The 26,157-nt window shown below is 40.0% G+C and overlaps 4 protein-coding genes across 9 annotated transcripts in view; all 4 read right to left on the reverse strand.

Moving 5' to 3' along the window:
- Positions 1-10,223, reverse strand: part of LOC108882114 (synaptotagmin-2) — a 56,059-nt gene extending 45,836 nt beyond the window's left edge. For 2 of the 3 annotated variants that reach the window (XM_018674410.2, XM_018674407.2), the window contains exons 1-2: positions 10,008-10,130; positions 9,840-9,905 (exon numbers count right to left, since the gene is read on the reverse strand). The gene's annotated coding sequence lies outside the window, so the exon portion shown is untranslated. The other variant, XM_018674408.2, reaches the window with a different exon arrangement.
- Positions 10,224-11,624: 1,401 nt separating this feature from the next.
- oard1 (O-acyl-ADP-ribose deacylase 1) lies at positions 11,625-14,260 on the reverse strand. 2 transcript variants are annotated; one of them, XM_018674416.2, is made up of 6 exons: positions 14,130-14,260; positions 13,928-14,036; positions 13,656-13,821; positions 12,250-12,308; positions 12,024-12,136; positions 11,625-11,922 (listed from the first exon to the last, which is right to left on the reverse strand). In XM_018674416.2, exons 2-6 carry the CDS (start codon positions 13,970-13,972, stop codon positions 11,775-11,777), a joined length of 531 nt encoding a protein of 176 aa, XP_018529932.1. In that variant the 5' UTR covers positions 13,973-14,036; positions 14,130-14,260; the 3' UTR covers positions 11,625-11,774. The 2 variants fall into 2 exon arrangements, with proteins under 2 accessions (XP_018529932.1, XP_018529931.1); XM_018674415.2 differs by having other exon boundaries at positions 13,928-14,252.
- A 913-nt stretch (positions 14,261-15,173) lies between these two features.
- guca1b (guanylate cyclase activator 1B) lies at positions 15,174-19,087 on the reverse strand. Its single transcript, XM_018674436.2, has 4 exons — positions 17,056-19,087; positions 16,271-16,420; positions 16,025-16,139; positions 15,174-15,779 (listed from the first exon to the last, which is right to left on the reverse strand). The coding sequence occupies exons 1-4, from the start codon at positions 17,257-17,259 to the stop codon at positions 15,655-15,657; spliced, it is 594 nt and encodes a 197-aa protein (XP_018529952.1). The 5' UTR covers positions 17,260-19,087; the 3' UTR covers positions 15,174-15,654.
- A 105-nt stretch (positions 19,088-19,192) lies between these two features.
- LOC108882124 (serine/threonine-protein phosphatase 4 regulatory subunit 2) lies at positions 19,193-26,028 on the reverse strand. 3 transcript variants are annotated; one of them, XM_018674430.2, is made up of 9 exons: positions 25,889-26,028; positions 24,360-24,441; positions 24,032-24,202; positions 22,984-23,077; positions 22,817-22,854; positions 22,573-22,647; positions 22,199-22,348; positions 21,644-21,927; positions 19,193-20,445 (listed from the first exon to the last, which is right to left on the reverse strand). In XM_018674430.2, the coding sequence occupies exons 1-9, from the start codon at positions 25,920-25,922 to the stop codon at positions 20,129-20,131; spliced, it is 1,245 nt and encodes a 414-aa protein (XP_018529946.1). In that variant the 5' UTR covers positions 25,923-26,028; the 3' UTR covers positions 19,193-20,128. The 3 variants fall into 3 exon arrangements, with proteins under 3 accessions (XP_018529946.1, XP_050927300.1, XP_050927301.1); XM_051071343.1 differs by having other exon boundaries at positions 24,032-24,226; XM_051071344.1 differs by lacking the exon at positions 22,573-22,647 and having other exon boundaries at positions 24,032-24,226.
- Between the last annotated feature and the right edge of the window lie 129 nt (positions 26,029-26,157).

Below are 26,157 nucleotides of genomic sequence, written 5' to 3' on the forward strand. Positions count from 1 at the left end.
GGCGCATTTCAATGAGGGGGCACAAATCAGCTATGCCCTAGATAAACGGTACCCTGCACTGCAATGAAAGACTCTTTACAGCAATCAGGTTTACATAACAGCAGACAATACATGGGGATGCAGATCGCTTCCAGAGCTCCATAAGGAAAAAATACATGAAAAAATGCTGCCTGTCCATCATTTTAAAAACCACAGAGAATCTTCTCCACAAAGATATGGATCTTCAGATGACTCACAGCAACACATCAGGAATCATCTTGTAGAATAGGTGGCAGATTTTAATTATCTGGTTAGGGCAGTCATGTTGTATACAAAAAGTGATCTGATACACATGAAGTAGGATACACAAACTTTATGTTTGTTTTTGTGATATTTGTTGAGTAAACAGTCAAAGATAACCAGGGCTGGCAACAGTTTGTAGGTTTAGAATAAGCATATTTATTCAAGTGCTGGTTCCCTTGTCATGAACACTGCCTGAACACTGTTGGCTAAAGCTGTTTAGTTTTGTCTGTGTGTGTGTGTGTGTGTGTGTCTGTGTGTGTAAGTGTAAGTGGTGTCGGCTGGCTAAAAAGTCAAGTACGACAGAATGACTAAAGGAGAGAAAAATCAAAGACCAGTGACAGCAGAGAATAAGGATGAGCACTGCTTCGGCCTTTTAAAGATGAAGATGATTCTCAAGTGATACAGAGGCTTGCATGTTTCCTGTTCAGCAGATTGCAAACCAAATGTCATTAATCATTATGTCAGTAAAGTCTATAAACAGTATCTGCTTTTTGAGGCAGCAAGGGGGAAATTCCTTAATGGTAAGAAAGAGTAAGGCATAGACCAAAATGCAAAGAATTCATGTTGTTGACTCACCAATATAACATAAAGAGGAAAATTAGACCCTCCAACAGTCACGATTCACTAATGCTTCGAATTAGTGCATGGTACCCTCCAGCACACAGCAGGATACAAGGCCACTACAGAGGCGTCTTGATGTTTTCCTCCTTTTGTTTACCTATTTTTCCTCCTGAGCTGTCAGATATTATACAACCACTCTCATGCAAGCTTTTGGCGATCATCACAGCCATGCTACAATTCACAAAGCACTCTAATTCAACCAAAAGACACACAGTCGGTACGAAGATGTGCAGTGTGGATCTCTGTATCATGAGGCTTTGGGTCATGATTGAGGAAAACTCTTCAGATGAGAATGTAGATTGCAAAAAAAATTATTTACGAACAGCTCTCCAGATAAGACTGCTGTGAGAGGGTTTATAGAACTGGACAAATGGATGGGAGTAATTATTTTGATCAATATAGTACAATGAATGCCGTGTCCCTATTGCAAGGCCCAACTATTACCAGCCTTATCAGGGGACGAAATCAATTCTTCAACCCTCCATCATGCTCTTGGAGACGCCAACCAATTTGCTGTCAAGTCAATAATCTCTTTGGGAGAGATCGAATCTGCAAGATTTCTCCAACTTGGCTGGCACATGCTGACAAAACACAAAAGTATTCAGATATTATACTTGACACATTTTAAAATCCAAAAGAAGTTAGATTAATATACATTTGTTTTTAATTGTTCATGACACTTCTTTGCAGTGCAGTCAGACTCAGAACAGGTATGCTGAATACAAATGAATAACACCAGGAATCTTGTATTCTGGGAATGGCAGCAGCACAATGACCTGAGTAGAGAATGAGTGAAAAGGATGGCTCAACACTCAGTGGAGCATCTTCAGCTTTACAAAGCACCATAAGTGACCTGCCACTTGCACAACTTGAGTTGTTCATTTAAGTCACTGAGAAAACTGAAGTAGGCATGCTGGAGGTCAAAGCTTTGGGAAGAATCTAACTCCAGCAGACTGTTTTTTGTTGGTATTGGGTCATTGTTTTTCCATGCAGTATTCAAAACCAAATTACCTTCATTTACTTTCACTAAGTCTTAAATATTCTGCATTTATGTTTTCTCTTAGATAATCCTTAAAGGTGCTATATGTACGTTTTTGCTATTGCTACATAGCCAACATTAACATTAACAACTGTTTACTCACAAAGAGCTTCAGTTGTTGCATTTACAAGACATGAGGTTAGAATTCAACATGGGCAGTACTACTGCATCCTCTCATGTTGGAGCAAGGGAAGATTGGACGCTAAAGTGACTTACTATAACAAAGTGGTATTACAAGATGGGATGGCCCAGGTTAGCTGGTTAGCATGCTAACTTTGGAAGAAGAAAAGAAGTGATATAAATAGAAGTAATACTTTGAGTTTGATGCTGAACTTGCAATGTGTCTAGACTATTCAGTAGCTGCTAATGCTAACCTTTGCAAAAACTTACATATGGCACCTTTAAATCAAATGTCAAAGTTACTGGCACAAAAGCATGCTATCCATCATGTAAAACACATATTCAAATGGACCCATGCCTCTGAGAACAACATAAATCACTCTTTCATGAGTAAAACATATTTTCCCTTTCCTTTTGATTCTTTTTTAATACGTTATCACTCAATCCTACCACAGGGAATGTGGAAGCACTCTTTGCTCAAACTCACAGGGATTTTTTATAAATTCTGTATGCTGTGTCCTTCACCTGCACACTGGCCTCAAAAAACTCAAAGAGAAAAGAAGCAGCCTTCATGCTGAGCACCTACTCACACAGCTGAAGTATTCTTCTTCCTCCCCTCTATCCTTTCTCCATATTTTTCTCTCTGGCTGATATTACATTGCACAGTGTTCCTCTAATGAAAAACATAAGTCCTTGTATACCTCTGATTTATAAACAAACAAGAAAAACATAGATCACAGAAGCTTGAGGGTTGAATGGAACAACAAAATTAGAGGATTCCTCACAACAGCAGCATGCAGTTTAAACTAATTTCAAGATATTTCATAGTATGACATACACTCAAAACAATTTCAAAGCCCAAGTTTATTTTAAAGCAGAAAAAAACATTTTTTTCAAGGTTTATGTTGATGTTTGCACCGCTCCAAGCGTTCTGAATGTCAGATGGGCAGATTCTCACTTGGCAACACTAAGAAACGGCAACTCAGCTCTCCCACAGCAAAACCCAGTGGGAATGGAGAGAAAAGGAAAACAGAAAATGTCTCTTCATTTCTAAGATTTCAGGGGACAGAAAAAATATATTTAATGAGGCTCTGTGTTGTTTCTCTGAGCAGAAAAAAAACCTTCAGATTCTGCTGCCAGATGCCTTTTTGAGTAGGCTAGGAAGAAGAAAAATAGAGAGGAAAATACATACAAAACCCCTGAACTACATTTCAAACACACTTAGCCCCGAGGCATGTTTCTTAAGACAATTGTTAGCAGGCTATCATAAAGTCCAAAATCATTATTTAGACAGATTATATCACTGCAATCAAACAAGCTTGATATTGCAACTATGTGATGCTCCCTGCACCCTTGCACCTTTAAAGTTCAATTGTATCAGCTTTTACTCACACCTGATAATGTTAAGGTGATAATTTAAGTGCGATTTTGTGGCTCTTGAGGGACTGAAATTAAACTGCCATCATTACCAGCTTCCTTGTTGTGTATAGAGAAGCTTGGAGTCGACACAGGGTGCATTTCAAATGCCTCTGTGCTATCCCTCAGCCCTTTTGACAGGGACAGATCCCCACAGCAGTTTTTGGCAGACGCATCTAAACAAACAGTGGCACTGCTCTGAGTGAAAAGCAAAAAAGCAAATAAAACAAATTTAATACAACATATGGGGAATGCTCAAAAACACTTTGTAGCTTTATTTCACAAGCATGCAAAGCTTTGACTGTAAAGCAGTGAGGGCATGAAGGCTTGGCATGTTGCAGCAGAATAGATGTCAAGAACTCAGAACAGCTACAGTGATGATGAGGTTAGGTGACAGGGGCGCAGAGCAGTGCGATATAGATGTGGTCACCGGCCAGCCAGTATTGCCCTGGAGACAGAGGAGCTAAACAGGTTCCTGAGCTCTGACAGCACTGAAGACTAACAGGCTCATACATACAAAAGCCTGAATACATTCAATACATGCCTCCATAAAACATGACACACCTGCATCCATGTGCACACCTACACATAAATGTGGACTGCTTGTGTGTGTGAGCTGAATACATGGCTGAATAGGCTGATGTCTCTAATGCAGGGAAACTGTGTTTAAAAATAAAACTAAGGAGAGAATAATAGAGATTGTCTCAGATGACAAAGAGCCTAAAAACAGCAGGTCTCCAGTAAGATTGTGCATCCTCTTGCAAGCAGTCAACACAATCTCACCACAGAGACAACAGCGACCTAGACTCTGTAAAGAAGATGACTAAATATAACACAATCCTGCAGATTAAAGCCACTCCTCCTCCTTCGTCATGGTCCAATTCAGACAGACCAGATGAGAGTTATACCAGATGTGTCATATAGGAAGGTGTTTTGCTACAAATTGGATGATTAACAGAGCTGTGAAGCCAGCAGTGAGACATTTGGCTGTGGTACGCAGCTCAGTGGAGAGTGATTGGCTTTGAGGGCCGAGGGAGCAGATGGGACGAAGACACAGAGCTGGACCAAACAACTGAGTGTGCCTCCCTGGTTTTGCATCAAAATATCACTTCCACAGTGGTCTGTGCTCAGTCTGCCCTCCTGAACAGTGATTCCACATTAAAAAAAGGAGAGAGCTAGCTCTGCTTTTAGCAGTATTGCAGCGGCTTGTTCTTCATAGCAAGTTATCTCCGCCTTTGGCTCCACCCTCTCAACATTAATTATGCAGCTCAATGCAGCACTCCGAATCCCTACTGCAGCTCACCCACACTACAATACTCTGCCGCTTTCTCCCACTCTCTCTGTCTCTGTCACACACACACACAAACCTCAGAGTGTCTCTCTCTTTTTCCCTTCATGGCTACATTCTCAACTATCCACAGTCAAGAAAATCATTTTCCTCCAAGCATTACCTTTAAAAGGATTTAAAATGTGGCTGTAGCTATTCTTTTCTCTTTTTTTGTAAGAAATTCTGCAAGGTTAAATGTCCACACTTTTTTTTACTAAAGATAAAAATAACTATACATGTGAAATGCAGGTTAATAAAATATTAAATATATTATCTATAGATTATCTTATTTATCTAGATCACTGCCTTGAGCCTAATGCCCTACAGTAAAAATACTATCTTGTTTTTTTTCCAGAAATATTGTAAACGCAGTAATATATCACAACATCTCATATGTTTGATGTGAATGAATACATTTACAATGATTATACATTTACAATGTTGGATTACTACCATTAGTTACAGCGTGACTCACTTTCAACACATATTTTTGCCTTATCATTTTCAAACCATGCTGCTGATTTCAGTGCAAATCAGAACTAAACACAATGTGATGTGCCAAGGAAAAGACACTTTACAGCTCAAACATCCATCTGGCAAGGTGTAATTGACTCAACTCCTTCTGAACACGGTGGGAGACACAATCAGACCTTGTCACAGGGAAGCATAGGAAGTCCACGCTACGCAATGTGAATCAGCTACATCAGCAAAGTAGAGGGAAACCAGAGAACACACAACGGGGGAAGCTCTCCTCTCACGCTTCAGCCGTCCACCCCCCCAGGCAGGCAGTGGGACAGAAACATTGCAACTGTTTATGGAAGCAGAAACAAGCTTCTCCTTCATTTCCTAGAGCTTTCACATGATTAAGATTCATTTCACATCTGCATGCATGTGTTTGTGTGCTTGCGTGCATGCGTGTTTGTTTGTGTGTGACGGAGGGAGAGTATTACTTGCTGGGCCAAAAGCTGTATAATTAATCCAGCACAACTTAAGTGTGAGGCAACCCTCTGTGAGTCATTCATGCACACTGTAAACTGACTTTAAACTGAATAAATTGTGTATTTTTTCCTTTCACGTGAGCCTACATCAGATGGCGGTCTTAGCAGTTATTCATGGGATCATTATTTCTCATCCGCCACACAGAGCATCATCAACAAAATGTCAAACCATGGGCTCACAAACACAAGCCATTTAAGAGTACATGCTGTTTGCCTCCCTATTGTTACCATGTCAATAGGTTCAATAAAGTGTCTGTCCATGTTTGCAAAGATGCTACTCCTGGAACAAAAGCAAACAGTGAGGCAGATGTTCCTAATGAGGAAAACATGGCCGCGGGAAGGTGGGATCATTCAGTTGGTATTGGGTAAAGTGTTATATGCTTACATAATCCAGGGGGAGTGTGAATTGAATACTCCCTCTCTCCACATGACAATGCGCTGGCAGGCGCAGGTCGGCTGCTTTGTCATGAGCACCGTGTTGCCGTCACTCCTTAAAAATCTGTGCATCATCAGACGTCCAGAATGCACAACGGTGGGTCAAAAGCTCTTTGTTAGGTTGCTGTTCATCAGCAGGCAGCCCTCTATGCTGTGCAGCTCTGCTGCTGCAGGGGTCTTTTCAGTGCATGGAACCGGATGGTGAGCAGAGAACACAGCGGGGGCTGGGCACTGCAATGTACTGCAGTGCTCGTAGCTCTGCTATGCACACCCACTCTCTTCCATTCTTGCTCTGCCTCTGACAATCTCTCACTCGATCTCTCACCCTCTCTCGACCATACTTGTATCATTCGTCTTGCCTTCCTCTCTTCACTTTCCTATCATTGCTATTGTCCTTTTCATGCCAATATGCCTTAAATGGAGACTGTGGTATAATCCATGTGCCAAACACTATCTCTCATATTCTCACATTTAAACTACCCTTCCCTTTGTCACTCGCATGCACACTTTGCAGCACATTTACACAGATACATTCAGAAATACATCCTATAACCTTTCCCTGGAGAGTATGTGCCCTTCCTCTTCCAGTTTATAGAGAAGGCACACACACACACTGTTCCTCTGACACTTCACTGTATTTATCAAGGTGTCATTCTAGTATCCCCAAGAGGGTCTGCTCACTTTAAACATCTGCAGTGTCCTCCATTTTCATCTGTACAACCTAAACAACACAGAAGTAACACTATTTGTGTCTGTTTGGTGAGTTTTTACAGGACCGTCTCTCATTGTGACGTGGAGAGTTTTGGGATTGTTGCTAACTGTAGTACGATACAGTGACAGCCGTTGCTGCTCCGCTATGTTGCCTACACCATCATTTACCAGGGCATACTAAATGCCCATGTTGCACAGCCTGGGACAGAGGGTGGTGTACACAGAGGATGAGCAGCTGCTCACTTCCTCCAAAAACTGCATGACTCCTAGAAAGAGTTAACCTATATGCACACACAAAATAGACTACACAAAAATAAACCTGGAAAGACAACTTGCTTATCCCCCCAGCAATGCTTTCCTAGTATTTTGAAATTCTTGCACATGGCCAGAACTGTTTATGTTGTGTGAGGGTTCAGTTGACTTTGACGTATAAAGAACATTTTTTTCCAAATAATCTGTACTATAACATTTAAACGAAAAATCACCATCACCATCGTGGCCACAAACTGTGCCAATAATACAGAAAAGTGCATAAAGTGAGTATCACAGTGAATCACAGAATAAAGTTCTGGCTGTTTAAACCAGGCACTGCATCTAATGAGAAGTGGTTACACCACCTCCATCCTTTGCACTCTGATTCTGGCTAATTCTTGGGAACAGCGAGGGGTCCCATTTCTGTTTCCCATTAAAGAGCTGAGGTTTCTGATCATTGCTATCTGAATGAGTTTCTCAGTATGCTGGCTACATCCTGCAGAGATACTTCCCTGGTCGCTCTCAACCATGACATGAAACAAAGCTTTATGTCACAGCAGGTGTCAGAAATATGTGGGCTGCAGTCATTACATGTTTTACATGTTCTTCTCACTGATTTAACATAACACTGCTGCATTTCAGCACATCCCCAATTGTTTTGTGATAGACTTATGGCAAACATAATTAGTTACTAGCCACTATTAGCATACAAAAAGAATAATTTCTGCTCTTTCAATCTATTGTCAAATAGTTCTGTTAAATAAGCAGATGTCAAACCTGAATGATTTTGCTGCTACAGTCAGTTTCATCCCACAATTTGGTGTGTCATTCTGAGCTTTGAAGTGAAAAGAAAAGTAGAACAAAACCACAGTGCTGACGCTCCCACCTGGAGCACACAGTCATAATACAGGTGGACAAGGACAGCACAGAGGTTTTCAAAATGAAACAGCAAGGAGCTGAGTTTTCTGCAACAACATAGTTCTCTGTAAGATGGATAGTGTTCTAGAAAAGGAGAGGTGCATGAATAATGAAAAGCGTTTTCATCGTGTCTTCAGCTGGAGAAAGCAAAGGAACAAATGTGCACAGCTAACTGCAATATCAAATAAGGACTTGGAAATGTGTTTTGCCAGGCAGTTTATTAGGTCAGATGCCTAGACATAGTTAGAAGAATCACTTAACTGTCCTCTAACCCTCATTACTTAACACACCGATTTGCTTGAAACTATTTAAGGGAAGCACTTATTGTTCTGTGCTCTGTCCATGGTTCTGAAATGGGTTACAATTCCTTCCCTGCCCCTCTCATTATCCCCAGATATAACTCAGTCTTGATTAACTGAAACATTATTTCAAACCAGTTACTGGGTTCAACAATTCTGGCCAGGTTCATGTATGTTATACGCTTATATCTAGTATATGAGGGCAAAAGGTATTAACCTTAGTTCCAAGGGATATGAAAACACTAGTACATACTGTACTCTTCCCCCTGTCTAGCGTCACTTCTCAGCGTGCCCACACAAAACACACTAAGTCCATCCGTTATTTCCTCCCATTCTGCAGCAGGCCAGTGTCCACAGACATTTTCTAGAGAGAAAACACACAGTGCCCACTGCTGGACAGTGTGAAATCTTCATTCACAAATGATGAAGGTCAGACTTACAAAAAATGACAGTGGGATGTAATAAATAAACTGTGAATGTGCGTAAAGAAAGCTGATAATGAATGCAGAGTGAAAATAACACCTAAATATGTTAGTATGAATCACCTGTCCTTCACTTTAAACAAACAAAGCTTCACTTTACTTTGTTGTCTGAGCCCATTTTAATATTATAATTATGCATAAATTCAGTGTATAAATACCACAGTAAACGTACACAGAAATTATAGTACATTTTTTCTGTTTCTCAGGTACACTTTAAGTAAGTAAGCCTAACTAGTAAGCCTAGTTTACCCAATCAGAGAGACTACTTTTGCTGCAGCCTCAGACTAAAGGAAGTCCCAGAACACCGGATAAACAAAAGAAAAACTCATCACCAGGCTCGAAAGCTAACGGAGCCAACTCAATCTGTTATCTAAGCAACCCCACTGATACGCAGAATACACAATGAGAGCATGCACAACAAAACTAAAATGGGCTGCAGTGGTCTCTTTGCCACTCTGAGCTTATCGGAGTGCACTGAATTTAGAGTATGGAGAGCAAAACTTTACTCTTATCCCACGCAGGAATGATAAATAAGCTAAAATGGTGACAGATATTTTAGAAAGCTGGTAGCTGGTTTGAGTTGCTTTGCCTGGCTCTGGCTGGATGCTGAGGCAGCTCCGCTCAGGGATGTAATGGGATACTGCAGCACTAGAGAACCGTGTGCACAGAAACTTGCCTAGGAGCATCAGGGAGTCCCGCACTAACCTTCCCCCTCCTCCTCTCTTTTCCCTCTGCCTTTCCCTCGGCTTTTTTGCCAAGTCTTTATAATGTTAGAAATCATTTAAGTATAAATCCATGTATATGTTTAAATGTAATTACACGTGAAAGACTGAAAGACGGAGGATAGCTGAACATACACTGACAAAAACAAGAGAAAAACAACTTCAGAAGTGTAAGAACCCAGCATGCCTGTAGAAGGAGGAGAACATAGCTGCTCACCTTTTTGTGCAGGTTGCTCTCTCCTGGGCACCGAGCTCTTCCCCCTTCTCCACAGGCTCCGAGACACTTTGAGATAGAGAGAAAAAGAATCAAATCTCCTCTTACTTTCTCTTATTTCCAGTTTCAGAATGAATAAGTCAGGAGTCTAACACAGTGCTCTAGACACACCTTTACTCTGTCCTCCTGTTAACTCTGCCACATATACACACACAGACACCCATTCAAATGCACCCCAAGACTGGAGTACCCAAATTGATAAAGATCTGCTCAGGGGAGGGATAAAAACTACACACACTCACACACTGCAGTTTTTTTTTTCTCCCTTCCTCTTGCCCACTCGCTCTGCTGCTTTTTTCCTCCTGTCTATGCCTGCACTGCCTCCTGATTGGCTAAGCTGCTCTTCAATAACATAAGCTCTCTTCTTTAATTGGAAGGGGGCCAGTTATGTGGTGCACCAGAAACCCTCCCGCCCAGCTCATCTCTCTCTCTCTCTCTTATTTTTTCCTTTTTTCCCTAAGTGCCTGTGGAGAAGAATGCTGAGCTCTGCAATTTCATACGCATCGAGCGAAGAAAAAAAAAGGAATGGAGGACAGAGGGAGGGAGGAGGGTAGGGAGGAGTATGTGGAGTGAGAATGGCAAAGGGGGGGGTGCATCCAGGGCGAAACCGGTGGACCACAGTGGGACAAGCAGAAGCTGCATGGGAACAAAGGGACAAGAGGGTTATTAGGTGGGGGTGAGGGCAGATTCGGATACACAGTCCACCAGCCGCAGCATGTCGAGGTGTGACAGCAGGTCAGATGAAGGGAGCTTTCCCTGCACTCACTGCAGCGCAGCTAGGTGGCTCTGCTGCAGTGTGGAGTCTAATTGCCAGGCATGAAGGGGGATGGGAAGGGAGCAGGAGCAGGAGGAGGAGGAGGAGGAGGAGGAGAGCGGGGGTTGGTTGCAGTGATGCTGAAGTACAGTCTTCCAGCCAGCCTGGATATATGGGGGGAAATGGGCAGGCAGCCGCAGTGTACACAGCGGTTAATGCCTTTTCCTCATGAATTATTGAAGGTGCCCCAAAGGAGAGAGGGAGGGTCACAGGCGGCAAACTACTGAGCCTGCTCAGACAGTCTCATTGCCACTGAGGTTTATGATAATTACTCACACCTGAACTAGCCTTCATGTTTCCAAATTGTTAAATGGAACCCCCCTTTAGTTAGATTATTTAATCCTCCTAATGTAATAAAAAGCCTTAAATGGAGACTGTGTGGTATTAGCTCGCTGTCTTCCACTTCAGTTTCATGACGTGCTAAAAGGCTTTCTGATCCTGGAGAAAATGGATGTGAGGGATTGACTTTGTGGTGTCAGACTTCCCCCGCCCCTCTGTCATTAACTCACATCTGGTACGTCCATTGTGTCCCGGCTGCATTAAAGTACAATACCCGAGCAGATCAATAATGGACCATACAATAGCTCAACCATCTGCAGAGGAAGCTTCAATAGGCACTCTAGAAGTTACATGATGCCCAAAGAGAAATACAAATACACTGTTTGCTCAATCAACAGCATAACTGCCTGGTGGATGAATGGCCATAGAGATACCTGATATTTTAAACTCAGTGTCTTGGTGTAAAATATCATTTGTGATGTTAAACCAGAAGGGACAGCTGAACAAATCCTAGAAATATCTAGATTTAGTGATAAATAGCGATACAAATAATAGATATAGAATAGACTATAGAATAGAGAGAGCCTGTAGAATTATGTGCTGTGTGTCACATGCAGAAGTTCATGAGGGTTCAGTTGACTTTGACGTATAAACATTTATTTCCAAATAATCTGTACTATAACATTTAAACGAAAAATCACCATCACCATCGTGGTCACAAACTGTGCCAATAATACAGAAAAGTGCATAAAGTGAGTATTACAATAAACAAACATTTGCATTGATTATCTGTGCATGTTTTCCTTCATCACCGTGGTCTCTGCTCTCATTGGAAGGCTGTAGACTGTGATGGAGATGTTTGTGTGATTGAAGACCTGCTCCAGTATCTTCGACACTCTTGCCCACTCCAGTCGATCCAGGCCACAGCCAATACTGTCGGCAAGAGAGATAAAACATGCTGTAAGAGTAAAGGAACCAACACAAAACTTTCTCTTTTGATGAAGAACCACTCAATGACTGGAAATGATACAAACCGAGGCATTGATATTTTTGTCACCCCGTTCTTTTCGCAGTGCAACTTCATGTCCTTCAGGCTCAGTCTCAGGCTGTCATAGGTGGGTTTTTGGCTGGCCTTTTTCTTTGTGATCTGCAATGAAATAACAGGAAAGCAACAATAGTATTTACTCAAATGTGAGATAACATTTGTTGTTACATTTGTCTGTATCTTCAAAAGATTTTAATTAACTGTTACATATTTACCAGATAGTAGATGAAGCGTCTGTCTCTTTTCAGCACGGCACACTGTCCTGTCAGCTTCTCTGATTGAATGGAAAAAAGAATAATACCCACATCAGAATAGGAAACAACACAAACCCCAAACATAATGGTTTTTAAACCCTTTCAACCTCACTGCCCTGCTGCTGAGCAAGCCATTACCAACTAATACTGTGCAGTAAAAATATTCTTTCAGATGTTTATTTTAAGGTCTGGTGGAGATGTGTCAGCATGAATTTTGAATAAATTTGTACAAGATGATGCATAAGACATCAAGAATATTTTCATGTTGTCACAGCTGGTGGTTAGGAGCAGAGGCAGGGAGGACCAAAACACAGACACACAGGCAAGCTGATTGCAATGAAGTTACTTTAGTAGAATAAATGACGAAGACCAGGCTTACAGGTAGAAACAATCTGACAACTGACTGGTGAAAAAGGGCTGGTATAAATACAGGTGAGCAAAGAGGGAAATTGAGGATCAGGTCTATAGGTAGACATGGAAGTTCCAGTGATTGGGAATGGGAAGCTGGTGAGCAGGCGAATCTGGGAAGAGGAGGAAAGTCCGAGGACATCTGGTGGGTGGGTGGAGTATGACAGGTGAAGCAGAATGGCCAACATACAGTAAATAGGGCTGTGGCAGGAATCACGACACATGTGATGCATCCAACTTTTGTTCCAATTCATACTGTGCAAAAGTTTTAGGAGGTAAAAGTAAGGTGAAAAACAATGCCATATTATTAATATAATATAATATCATTTATTAATCTATTACCTCTATACAAAGTGCCATAACAGAGACAATCTAAATCGAATTAATATTTGCTGTGACTACCTTTTGCCTTTAAAACCACTGCAAGTTTTTTCAAAGTACTTGGTAGATAGGTGTCAGCATCTTGGAGAAATTGGCACAGCTATTTTGTGGTTTTAGCCTGTGCCAGTGTCTTCTGTCTCTTCATGTGATCCCATACTGATTCAGTGACTATAATGTTTAGATCAGGGCTCTATGGGGGGCATTTAATCTGTGGAAGGACTCCTTGTTCTTCTTGGCTATGAGGATAATTCTTCATGACTTGTTTTTATGTTTGGGGTTGTTGTCATGCTGCAGATTGATCTTGGACCTCCCTGATGACACTGTGTGATGGATAAAAACCTTACCATCTTAAATGCCTGTAGCTTTTGTACAGCACTGCATATGATATTACCAGACATTGTAGAATAAGATGATTTCCCACCAATGTAAAGCTAGGTATTTAAGAGACTTCAGCTAAACCCATCTAGTTTCTCTGTGCTCAACAAAATAATCGCCTGGGAATCAATGCCCCCAAAATAAGTTTGGTTTTTTTTCTTTTTTTTACTCCTGATGAATTTTTAATAAAAGGGCTGACTCACTCTGTTCCTTTAACTCCGATACCCCTTTGAACTTCTGCTTGAATGTCACTGCTATGCCTGCCCCCATGCGGCAGTCCTCACTGATGCAGTGGGCCAAAGCCTCCTCTTTGGGGCAGGAGAACAGGTTCCCGGTGACATAGTTGAGTCTCCATCTGTCTTCTGCAGGCTAGCCAGGAGGGGGCAGTGTTACACCATATGATGAAGCATAAATGACAACAGGAAATTAACAACCGAACTGCAAATAAACTTTTCTTTTCAAGTAAGAGCGTTACCTTAATTTTGTCCGTGTCGGCTGGTTTCTGACCTTCAGACGACATTGTTAACGATGAGTAGCGCACTTGTGCGATGAGCTGCTTCGGTTTGTAAGGTCGTCGACATGCACTAACACAACGCAGGACTATCAGCATTCAGTTTCTGCCAGAAGACTTGTTAACCAGCTTATCGTGCAACAGTAAAGTGGCTCACACAACTTACAAACAGCTGGCAGCAGGTAGCCGTATCAAAGCTACGTGGAGGGACTTTTAGGGTGCTCTTTGTTCGCTCGGTGGGATGGTCTGTTGGCACTGGAAAGGAGCATCTATGCTATTTGTCTATTCTCTCGCGAGAAATAAAGAGAATGGCGAGGCGACGCCCCTTAATAACTGAAAATGAAAGTATACAGTATAATATCAAGAACATTTTAAAGAATAACTTTTAATTACGCTCTACTGCAGTCATCCAGGATCAACTAGTACCAACTTAAGAGACCTCTGGACCTCTCCTAAATGTAAGAGAATTTTAAGTAAAAGTTAATTTGATAAATAGTTTTTATTCTAAATGTTGTGGTGTATGAGTAAAACAGGCCACCTTTCTTATTATTATGAGATAGATTGCAAGCAGTACATTCAAACATTGTGGTACTGTAAAAACAAGAAAGTGAAATGGATGTATTTTATTTTATTTTTTTTAATGTAATATTCTTGTCCATTGTGATACTGTGATGTCATTGTGATATATTATTTCTCTCTTTGTTTGTTGTTGCTATTTGTTCCTTTAAAAAAAAATAAAAATGGAGATGAAGAAAGGTTTATGGGTGGTATTCTGGCTGTCACTATATTTACACCAAAATCCATAATTTACCTACCTATTAGTTCTAAATGTTTGCATGAGAATATGTACAAAAAAATGAAACCTCTTTCATCTTTACTAATCTTGATATTTGTATTAAGTTGTAGTTTCAAACATTATAACTTTTTAAAAAAGCAGCGTGAAATTGGTATTTATATATTTTGCTTATTTTGTTTTGAGACTGTGCAGATTTTTACAGTTTATACTCATTCTGATTTATTAGATTTCTATGAATGAAGATCAAGTCATTTAACAAAGTGGACAAATAATATATAAAAGTATAAATTGTCCGGTCCTGACAGGTGCAACAAAACTAAAATAAATCAGAGTCTGTATATGTTGGCTAAGACCCAAGTGTAAAAAAAATTGTGAGAACACCACTGTAGGGTGGACAATGAATTTGTAGGGGCTTTAAGTATGTTTATTAAATGACTTTTATGCTCATTTTATGACAAAACACAAAACAGAAAATATATGAGCCTTATTACTGCAGCCTCTACTGAATATAGACACATAAACACACCTACAACACCAAAGGTAGCAACAAATAAGTTCAAAACTACTGTTCACAGTTGCTTTATAGTTTGACTAAATGTGAAACCTGAATAAAACTGAATGAACAGAACAAACCCTATTATAAGCAAAACATACCACTGTTGTAGAGATACATCTAAATTGTATATGGCAGCATTCAGACCAATGCCAGGATGACTGCAGTGTTGTTTTCTTTTACACACACACACACACACATATATATGTGTATATATATATACATATATATATATGTAGATAGATAGATAGATAGATAGATAGATAGATAGATACAAAATCAGAGCATGATTGGTCATGAAGGATGTGTGTATGTGACAGATTGACAGTCCATGTCACAGCCTCAGAAGTCAGCACTGCGCCTTCGCTCGTTGATCCAGTCCCCGGGGTTGACGTCCATCTGCAGCATTTTCATCACCCACTTGTCTCTCCGTGCTCCGTCGATGAACTCATCCAGCGAGAGCTCCCCTGAGTGATGAATGACAGTTACTCTCTGAGCTAATTTCACTATACATTTCTTCATTCCTGAATTCATAATTTTAATAGGAAGAGGACCATTGTTCAGCTCACACCCGCCTCACCCTTCTATATACACAAAGAACAATGAGCTCATGCACACTTTTACATTAACACCCCACAAAGCCATTACAGCAGAATGACACTGCCCTTTTAAATCATCCATGAAGCCTTTTAAACTGTCAGAAAACTCTCACCATCTCCATTCTCGTCAACCAGCTCAAATATCCGGTCAACCACTTGGTCTGGGGTCAGCAGATTGCATTCTTCATCCAGCTCTCCGTGGCAGGCTTTCTTCAGTCGATAAATAGACTGAGAGTGGCAGGAGAGGATGTTACAATGATTTATCTTGCATTTATCTTGAAATATTCTTTAAAATGTCTTGAATGCTTTATTGGTCAATACTGCGGTACATATAGTTGCTGCAAAACAGTAAACATTACCTCCACAATTTCAAGAAGCTCTGTTTTATCGATACATCCACTTCCGTCTTTATCATACATTTTGAATGTCCATTTAAGCTTATGTTCCAGTTTACCCCTGAGGACTAAGTTCAAGGCTGCCACGTACTCCAGAAAATCAATGGTGTTGTCCTGTGTACATGAAGGGGGAGAGTTAAAATGTTATGAAGGGACAATGGCAATGACAATGGGCAAGATTTATGAGCAAAACAGTTCTTTACTTTAACAGGTGGACTGTCTGTATTTTATGATGAAAAATCTGTGGGCTACAACTAGTAATTATTTTCATTGTCGATTAATTGTCCAACTACTTTCTTGATCAGTCAATTAAATGATTGGTCTATTAACAGTCAGAAAAGAGTTAAAGTTATATAATTATTATAGTTATATCATTTCCCAGGGCTCAAGCTGACATATTCAAATAGCTTGTTTTGTCTGATATCCAGATAACATATTCAGATTATTTTCATAGAAGATAAGAAAACCAGAAGCTGGAGTCTGTTTGTTTTTGGCATTTTCTCCTCAATGAATGTACTATAAAAACATCATACATTAATTTTTGGCTGCTAATTAAGTAATTAATTAATAACTAATTGTTTCAACTCTAGAAATATGTGCTCAATAATGGGTATTAGCGGCAGCTGCTACAAAAACTCCAAATCAACAAATCTTAACTATTACTGTGATACATGTACTGTCAGTACCATAATGAGACAGATAACTATGACTAAGTCTTGTACTTCCACACAACAGGGATTTGTACTTACGCCATTCTTGTCAAAGGCTCGAAACATATTCTCTATGTAATCCGCGGCCTCTTTGTTATCAGTAACTCCAAAAAAACTCTTGAATTCATGCATGAAGAGAGTTCCACTTGGGCATTCCACCACAAATTTTTTGTACCATTCCTGTAGCTCTGCCACATCAATTTCCTTGTCTGGGTCACTATCCTCACTTAGGCGCTGACCCATTTTGGAAATAATTTCTCCAGCACCCTACAGACTGAAATTATTTCTCACATTACACAAAACTATGTGACTTGGTTAACTCCTTCTAAGCAGTAAGCTGCATTACAAAATCTATAAATCTCCTCAGTGTCCTTACAGAACAGCGAGCCTGTGCCCACAGTTACAGAGCCAACTGCTGCAACTAAATTTGTGCAAATCACCAAAAAACCAAATGATTAAAATGGAATGAAAGTCCATACAAGCTGAATTGTTAATAAGCTCTCTATTGTGGCAAATCTCCTCTGACAGTGAGGATGAGACACAGATCGTTATGAATCACGATGAGGGATTAGAAATGGACACTTGTCAAAATCAATTAGTTCAGAGACAGATCCTCCTTCTACCTGTCCTAAACAAAGAATAGTACATGTACTGTATGTTTGCTTTGTGGAGACACACTCACCTGTAATAGGTTTCAAGTACCTTTATGGTATAACAGACCTTTTATTAATAATGTAACTATTATATTGTATGTACAGTACCTATAATTGTCAGTCAACTATTCTCAGAGGTTAACAGTCAGAGAGAGTCTGATGAAAACATGCTATATGCTGCATTATGTGAATTGTAGGATCTAACATTTTTAAGAGCTACTGGTGCTTAGAGCTTTTTCAGTTCTTTTAAAATCTGTCCCTTATAACTCATCAGATTTTATGGAGGTGGAATGCTACCTCGCTGATGTACTCTTTTAGGTAATCTTTCCAGGTATAGGAAGTTCCTGAATGAGTCAGTCTGATGAATCACACAGCCCTAGTGTTTAGTTATCTCCAGAAGCTCTGACCTTCAGGTGCCATGTTATTTATGGCTAACCTGATTACTGTTTACATGCCTGCTTCAGTCTCACTCAAGTCTATAATAAACAGGGTTGTTGTTAAATACACTAATGATGGATGTGAAATTACACCTTAGGCATTGAGAAAGCAAAATATATTTGATAAAAAGGGGGACACAAGCCTTTGGAGATGTTAAAATATCAGGCTATTGGAGTAGCCAGTGGAAATTTGGAAATAAGTATACACTTTCAACCAAACAACAGTGTTACTGTTAGTGGTAACAGCCATTGTTTACCAGTGAAAGCTTGGCCTGGCCCAATATCTTCCTGGCAGACGATATCTGCTGACAACAGGTATAGTGATAATCTTAGCTTAGAAGTGTCAAGGCCATCTGAGCAGTCACTGGATCTTATCCTCACATGATTAAAATGATTAATACTGTCTGTTCATACACAAGAGATATGGCACCCATATTTCACTTCATAGATTTGTTCAGGCAGGTAGAAGATAATGCCAAACATTTTGTACCCCTGGCTGGTAACTTTCACTCCTGTGTCATCTCTGTATCACTGTTACTTTACTGTTTTGGCTCAGTAGTTATAGATTAACGTTAGCTATGATTTGGAGTCATGTTCTGGCCACCTGGTGAACTTAAGACCAATATTCACTCTCTTGTAGCTTAGTTTTTTGGTCTCTATTGTGGTCTTTATCTACTCCTGAGGGAAGTATCTGACTTTTTAGCTGCTGAATGCTCCACTAGCTGACTCTTTAACTGTGTCTGTCTGCTGTTTGGTGTTGAGCAGATGCCTGCAACAGTTAAGTAAGTGGCAAGAATGAACCAAAACAGGACCCTGCAGCTTAACAGTGAACTGAAACCATGGAACCAACTGTAGAAATTTGGTTTACACCACAATTGTCTGTATCAAATTTCAAAGATATTCCACTCTGGGCTAAAATTCTGGGCTGACTGGCCAACTAGCCAAAATTTTTATTCTAAAGTCATGCACTCAAGCATGGTTCAAAGGTAATTCCCCGTCCCTGTATTGTTCTTCGGGTATGAAACAAAACCTGATTTGCAACTCAAAAGAACAATTCCCTTAATATTAATTGAGCGTACTATACTCTTAAGTTTTAGCATTTATTGCTTTCCATGAATACTATGATACAAGCTCAAGCATTCAATTTCCAGCGATTATCAGTTTTACGAAGGCAGTGGACACGTATTACAAGTCTACAAAAACTGATTTACAGATATGTACTGTAAAAATTCTAGCTATCAAAAGGGACAGCTGTACAACTAAGGTATGACATACAGAAAGTGTAAAAGTACCTTGTGTTCTGTTGACAGAGTTTGGTGCAGAAAACGGCTTCCCTTGAGCCAAATTGATATTCTATCTCACCAAACTGGTTACTACTGGCAATATTGTGTGTTAATATGGGCTTCATACAGTGACAAAACAAAATTGTGATATTTTCTACATCCTTCAAAGAGTCACTGCTAACAAATGCAACATAATGTTAATAAGAAAGACATTTTCAGGTATGTGCTTCAAAAAGCAAACAGACATCCGTGAAGTTTTGCTTTGCATTCGTAATGGCAGGCTTCCTCATTCACCTGGAGAAAGACACATTCATCAGAGTCAAAGCAACAAACAACTATGCTTAGGCCAAACTACAACCCAAACTGTCAAATGTATCTTCATGCCAAATGATTAATGAATAATGAAATGATGGAATACATCAGTTATCAAGGTTAAATTAAAATGCTGAGATATAAAAATCAGGGAAAAAAGATTAGAAAAACTTTTAGTCAACAGTGAAAAAAGCTGAGTCTCCATAATCTTCTTTGAATCATTTTCTTCTAGTTTAAAGACCAGGTGATGTGTAGCCTTGAGTAGCTGAAACGACGTAGGAGGACAAAAAGATCCTTCTGTGAGGAATCTCAGGGTCCACATCGCTCCTGGTCGTGAAGTCTAAAGGTCCACAGTGCTACAGTTATACCCTTGGTGTGGTATCATACAGTGTAAAAAAAACAGTCAGTTGGCAGGCGGGGCTTTGAGTTAGTCATGTTCCCCAGGCTCTATTGCAGTCTCTGTGCTGTTTGAATTGTCAGCATCGCCCTCTGTTGACATGTCTGGTGAATTACTAGAAGAAGAGGCAACCTGCTTGTCGCTGGGCAGGCCTTCTCCGTCACTCATGCCACTGCTGCTGCTGCTGCTCTCCCCATTGTCCTGCTCAAAGCTTGTATTCTTCTCTGATGGAGCTGGCAGGTCAGGTTGCTCCACAATGCTGTCATTCTGCTGACTGTGGACATCTCCTGTCTCAGATGTGTCTTCTCCTTCCCTTTCAGAGGTTTCTGTCTGTGTGCTACTGGGCTCTGAGGAGCAAAGTGGACACCATTTTATATTCTGAGAAACAAAGAAGCAAATAATTCCAACAAAGCTACATGTAATTAAAGAGTTAACGATAAACTTAAAAGTCAGTCGGTGTAACGCTGGATTTATAGTTGACACAAGAGTCAAGGTCAGGTTGATGTCACCACTGCAACACTTTCCTTTACTTTGTGATACTGACGAATATCAGGATGAACACACTAGAGTTTCACCCAGGTAAGTTATAATGTTATTTTAAACTAAATAGGAGACAGCCACTGTACTTACGTTTAAACATTCATACAATGTGTCAATTGCAGAGAACGGAAGGTCTGCCTTTGTTAGAGTGTGTTACTGAAAAGGAGAAGACCTCCTTTAATGCCCCTCATATTGTCTCAAGTCTCAACAATCCCACCCATGCTGACCAATTCACATGCAGGTTACATGTGGTATCTCTGTCTCTGCTGTAGTCCTGATGTGTAGATAGATTTCTGGGCAGGCACGTGTCTTTGGAGCCTATGCCAAAACCTAGGAGTCAACGCATATAGCCACTGTAGGTGTGCTTTAACCCATGAATGACAATTAGTGACCTCTGTCATTTTCAGTGTCTATGTAATGAAAGCCCTAAAGTAGACTGCCTTGAGTGAGCCCATTTTCCCCATTTCTACAACTCACTGCATCAAGACAACAAAGACACTCAAAGGACACAGAATTCTTAGAGAGTAATCAAATGGATGGGATGCAGCCTGTAGGAGGCTTCGCCAACAGATTTTCGCCATATGTTTAAGTGTGGCTTGGCAAAATGAGCCTAAATGCTAGTTTGTTTCATGCATACTAAACCCTTAACCTTCAGTCAAACTAGTTTATATACAGTTATATTTTACTGAATGCAATGAATGAAGCACAGCTATAAATCTGGACAACAGTACCCAGTGCCCACGTGTTGATGTTTACTTGTTTAAAATTCACTTTGTAATGCAGAAGGGTGACAACACCAGCCAAGAGAATTGTGCCGGAAAGATCTATGTCAGCTGTTTGGTGTCTCTGCAGCCCCCTCTGTATTTAGATTTCTCAAAGGGTGTACCTTATCTTCAACACAGTTGTCATCCCATGGAGCCATCACATATACCCAAAGTGTTGCTGCTGCAACATTTTAACACACATATTGTACATCAGCCTCATTGAACATGAGTTCACACTTACCATGGTCCTCTGAAACAGAAGGTGTGTCACAAGATGTTCCACTCTTGTACTCTTGACCACAAGAGTCTTTTGAAGACTCCGGTGTCTCTGACAAGCTCTCTGACCCTTTATGACAAGATGACTCTTTTCCTTCACTTTCCGTTTCATCCTCTTCCTTTTCCTCAAACTTGAGCCTCTTGACCTCTTGCTTGTTAGCATCAGAATCCTCTTCTTCCTCCTCCTCTGGGTGTTTGTTCTTTATCCCACTGTTTGGTGAGATTTCACCCTCTGATAGCGAGGAATCACTGCAGAAATACAGATGAAAAATATGCAGAGAATCCACTCTTCAACATTTGCAGCTAGTATGTTTTTCTTTTGTGGATGGGTCAGAAATGCCTGCGCCTGGCAGCTATTATCAGCACCCTGACATTTTAGATAAAAACTGTTGAGTAGACTCAATCAGTACACTACAAGCTATAGAAAGCTTTCTGTATCTCACCCTAAAACTCTACAGCCAAGTTGCTGCTGTAGAGCATGTCCACAGTGCCACATTTGTACACTATTACTTTCAATTACCTGATATGATGCTCCTCAGTGTCCTCTGTTGTTGGCTCTGGCTCTTTGCTGACTGGACAGTCAGGGAGCCCGTTGGTGGAAAGTGAACTTGACAATGATAACTTTGGTCTGTTGAGTGGTTTCGGTGTGCCTGGTCCATTTACATTTCGACTGCAAGAAAAGAAAATGACCATTTGTTATGGAAATCAGATAACAAAGCACCTACTCTGCAGAACTACAAAGACTGAAAAAGACAGGCAACACAGATCTATTCTTACTATATCCTGGTAGTCTTTTGAATATTTTGCTCTGAATTAATTAGAAGTTTCCAGTTTCTGTGTATGAGGCAGCTTCAATTTGTGGCAATCAATCACTGACAAATATGTTGCCCCCACCTGTCTGAATATAGTGGAGAGTTACCAGGAAACATCACTCCATTCATTCTGTTTACACTGGATGCCCCATTTTTCCTTCGAAAGAAGTAGAAAGGTACAAAAACAACTGGCCGTTAATTGTAATTGTAAGTGTGACTACATAAGCAAGTTCAAGGGAGCTGTCAATGTGTGTGAGAGGTAGAAATATTACAGCCATCAGAGCAAAAGGAGAAAAAGTAATGACCAGCCTTTAAGATGTACTTACTCTGATGTGGGATACACACAGCTGACCACCATTACATTCTGAAACACATAAACAGTAATATATATTTTAGACATCATTCTAAAGCCACAGAAAGAACATTTAATCAATGTTCATATTTGCTTGTACATTAACACTTTGTATTAATGTGTGTGGACTTTTACACTCACCTTCTCCAAACCCCTGAGAAACTTGTCTGTCCCTGTGTAGTTGCGCTTGGGGTCCATAAGCAGTTCACACAGACGCTGGATAGTGAATGGGATTCTGGAAATGTTATCAAGAAATATATTTAGGATTAGCCATCTCACAGCCAGCAACAATACTGTCGCTGAAAATCTGCCAATGCTGGCAGGAGCTGAATGAGGAAAAAACTCATCAGCCCGGACAGATCTATGATTAGTTTGAGCAAATGCCATCAGGAATGTATTTTAGACACAAAAAACAAATAGAAGGGAAGTTTAATCTTATACCAGAAGCCATTACGAGTTGTGATCACTTGAAAGTGGTCACTTTACCTTGTGTGTAGACCGATATATGCACTTGTAACTGCTCCTTTTTCTACACAATACATTAAACTGTTATAGACCTTGTGTATTTTAACTCTTTCTAATGTTTGGATTTTGCATTGGTTTTTCTGTGTGTGTGTAAGGTGCCTATGTGAGTTTTGTTTGCAAACTCATTGGCTTAAAGTGTTGCTTGATGGACAAGTATACTGACTTGAATTATAGGGGAAAGTTTACATTGTATTGTCTTTTGATCTTAAAATACAAAGTTGAGATATGATAACAAATAACAGTTGTTTCTTATTTGTTATGTTGCTTCCAGCTGTTTAAATGCTGTTTTTAAGTAATTACTGAAAGAGCTCCTGTTCATTTTCAAATCATTACAATGATTTGATAATCAAGTGGTTTTTCAAGGTGTAAATTCATGAGGAAATTTCCAGACTTGAGGATGAAAGAGGTTTTTGGGGGAAGTTGCATTCAAAAGATTAAGTTAAGTAAGTTTCTGTCTTATCAGCAGAAAACACACCTAAATATCTCTGTTTGTGGCTGTATTTCACTCAACTGATAACATGCAAGGAGAACGCTAATTATGTAGTGTACAGACAATTGATGAATTCATGTAAGTCAACTGCTGCATCATTTATTGTTGTATATAGAGCTGTGAGGGAAGACTTGTTTGGAATTTGCAAAGTGGCTTATTACCAGCTTTACTCACCCATTATAACCATCCACTATTTTTAAGATCCTCTTCTTCATCTCTTCGAAGGGAACATACTCTACATTGGGATTATGTGGTCCTCTCTGTTCTGGTGTTGAAGCATGGAAATCATCCATGACTTTTTCCAACTTAAACATGAAGTACGTTTTGAACTGGGACCACGGGATCCTGGAATATATTGGAAATGCAAGTCTGCATGTCATCCACATAAAAGAATGAAAAGAGTTCAGGAGTAATAAAAACTTCACCAAACAGATTCTAATGGCAGGAAAAAAAAAGTAGCAGTTTCACTGTTTTAGGCTACGTGTCTCTAGTTGCTACTCACAGTGGCTGCCCTGTCTTGGCAACATGACACAGGAATTGTTCTAGTACAGGACAGGTCTCTTTCTTCCCTTTCTTCTCAAAATCTGTAAATACCCACATGAAAAATGCGAGAAAATTATTTTTTGGTGTTACTCCAAATAGCACACAAATCTGACCCAGACCTAACCAAACAAATGTTTATACTTAAATAATCTTAAACCCTATTTAGTTAAAAGCTACTTATGGCACATTAATTATACATTAGCAATGATTTAATGATTGTTAAGTGTCAATTATCAGCTCTGTCAAGTGAAATATTCTCAACAGTAAAAGCAGTGGGGAGGGCCAAATATTTATGAAGCACATTAATGTATTGCATTCAGATAACAGTTTTGTGAGTATTTTTCAGCTGTATATTAAAATAAACTCCAATAATCCAATTAATCAATTAATCTGACCCGGAGCCATGCCCCACCAGAGCCTCTGTATGAAATAACTGGTGATATTTCTTGTTTCAAAGAGCTTAGTTAAAAAAAACTGCAAGTTCATGTGAAACTGTCCAAAAAATACACTACACCCACACAGAAAAGCAAAACAAACACAAAGACATACAAAATGGCTTCAAGGAGCCACAAACGACAAAAACGACAAGCGGTTCCTGTGAGGGATAGGGGCCTTTTGCTTCTATGCCCTGTGGTCGATTGTCTCATAATCCGTCCACGTCTGGACCCAGATGAGAGGCAGAAAACTAGTGTTTGGATTAACCAGTTTAAAATTTCGGATTTAATTTGTTAATTTATGTTTTTGCTAAAATCAACCTTTGTCCAACAGGAGTCGATGATCTTAACCTTGCACCTGTCTCTCAACAAGTTATAACTATACAAGAAAAACACTTGACCTTTGCAAATCAAATTTAAAACTTGGACATAACTCGTAAGGTATTTTTTTGGAGGGACTGACTTCATTGCTTTTTAAGACTTTTCAAGACCTGCAGATACCCTGATTCTCATGAAAACAGTACCTATAACTTACATCACTACCTATGGCAAACAATAAAGAACACATTCGAGACTTCAGTAATGAAATTTAAGACTTTTTAAATACATTCTAAGACCTTTTTAGGGTATTGAATTCAACGCTTTTAAAGACTTTTCAAGATCTGCAGATACCCCGTCAAACATAAATTTCAGTTAACTACATGGAAAGTTATCGTGAAAGTTAGTTAGCATGTTTATTGTGACGCCACCACGCTAGCTGTTTACCTAATCGAGTCAGTGGCCGTAAGGGAATAAATGGGTCAAGAGAGAATATTATGGACAACTTCTTTCTTGCAGAAAACAACATTTAGCTAGCTAACATTAGGCCAGTCAGCAAATGAGATCAGTTTCCCTAGGTACCTCTTCAAAACGCTAGTCGATGTTGGTAAGCTAAGTTACGGTAACGTACATAACGTAGTTAGCAAACATTACAGATTTTACCGAGGGCATAACAACAAATGCAAAGCCCATTCACTAATAATGAATCACTTATTTGGATAACTGTAAACATTGCCTTGAAATGCTTCCAATAACGCGTCGATGTCCATATCGGTGTCCAGTCACTGGCTGGCAGGAAATACTTGCTAGTTAGCAGTAGCAGGTAGCAACCCAACAAAGCTGGTGGCAGTGAGGACTGCGCATGTCTGCTGTGACGTGTTCACATTTGCGGAAGACGCGTTCCAGTTAAACCAGAGATCAACAAAGCATTTGAATACCCTCGTAGCAACAGGAGAAGTAGCCAGAATTGAAACAACGTCTAATAGTTTAATTAAATACTTATAT

The sequence above is a fragment of the Lates calcarifer genome, linkage group LG6, assembly GCF_001640805.2.
Source record: "Lates calcarifer isolate ASB-BC8 linkage group LG6, TLL_Latcal_v3, whole genome shotgun sequence".
NCBI lineage: Eukaryota > Metazoa > Chordata > Actinopteri > Centropomidae > Lates > Lates calcarifer.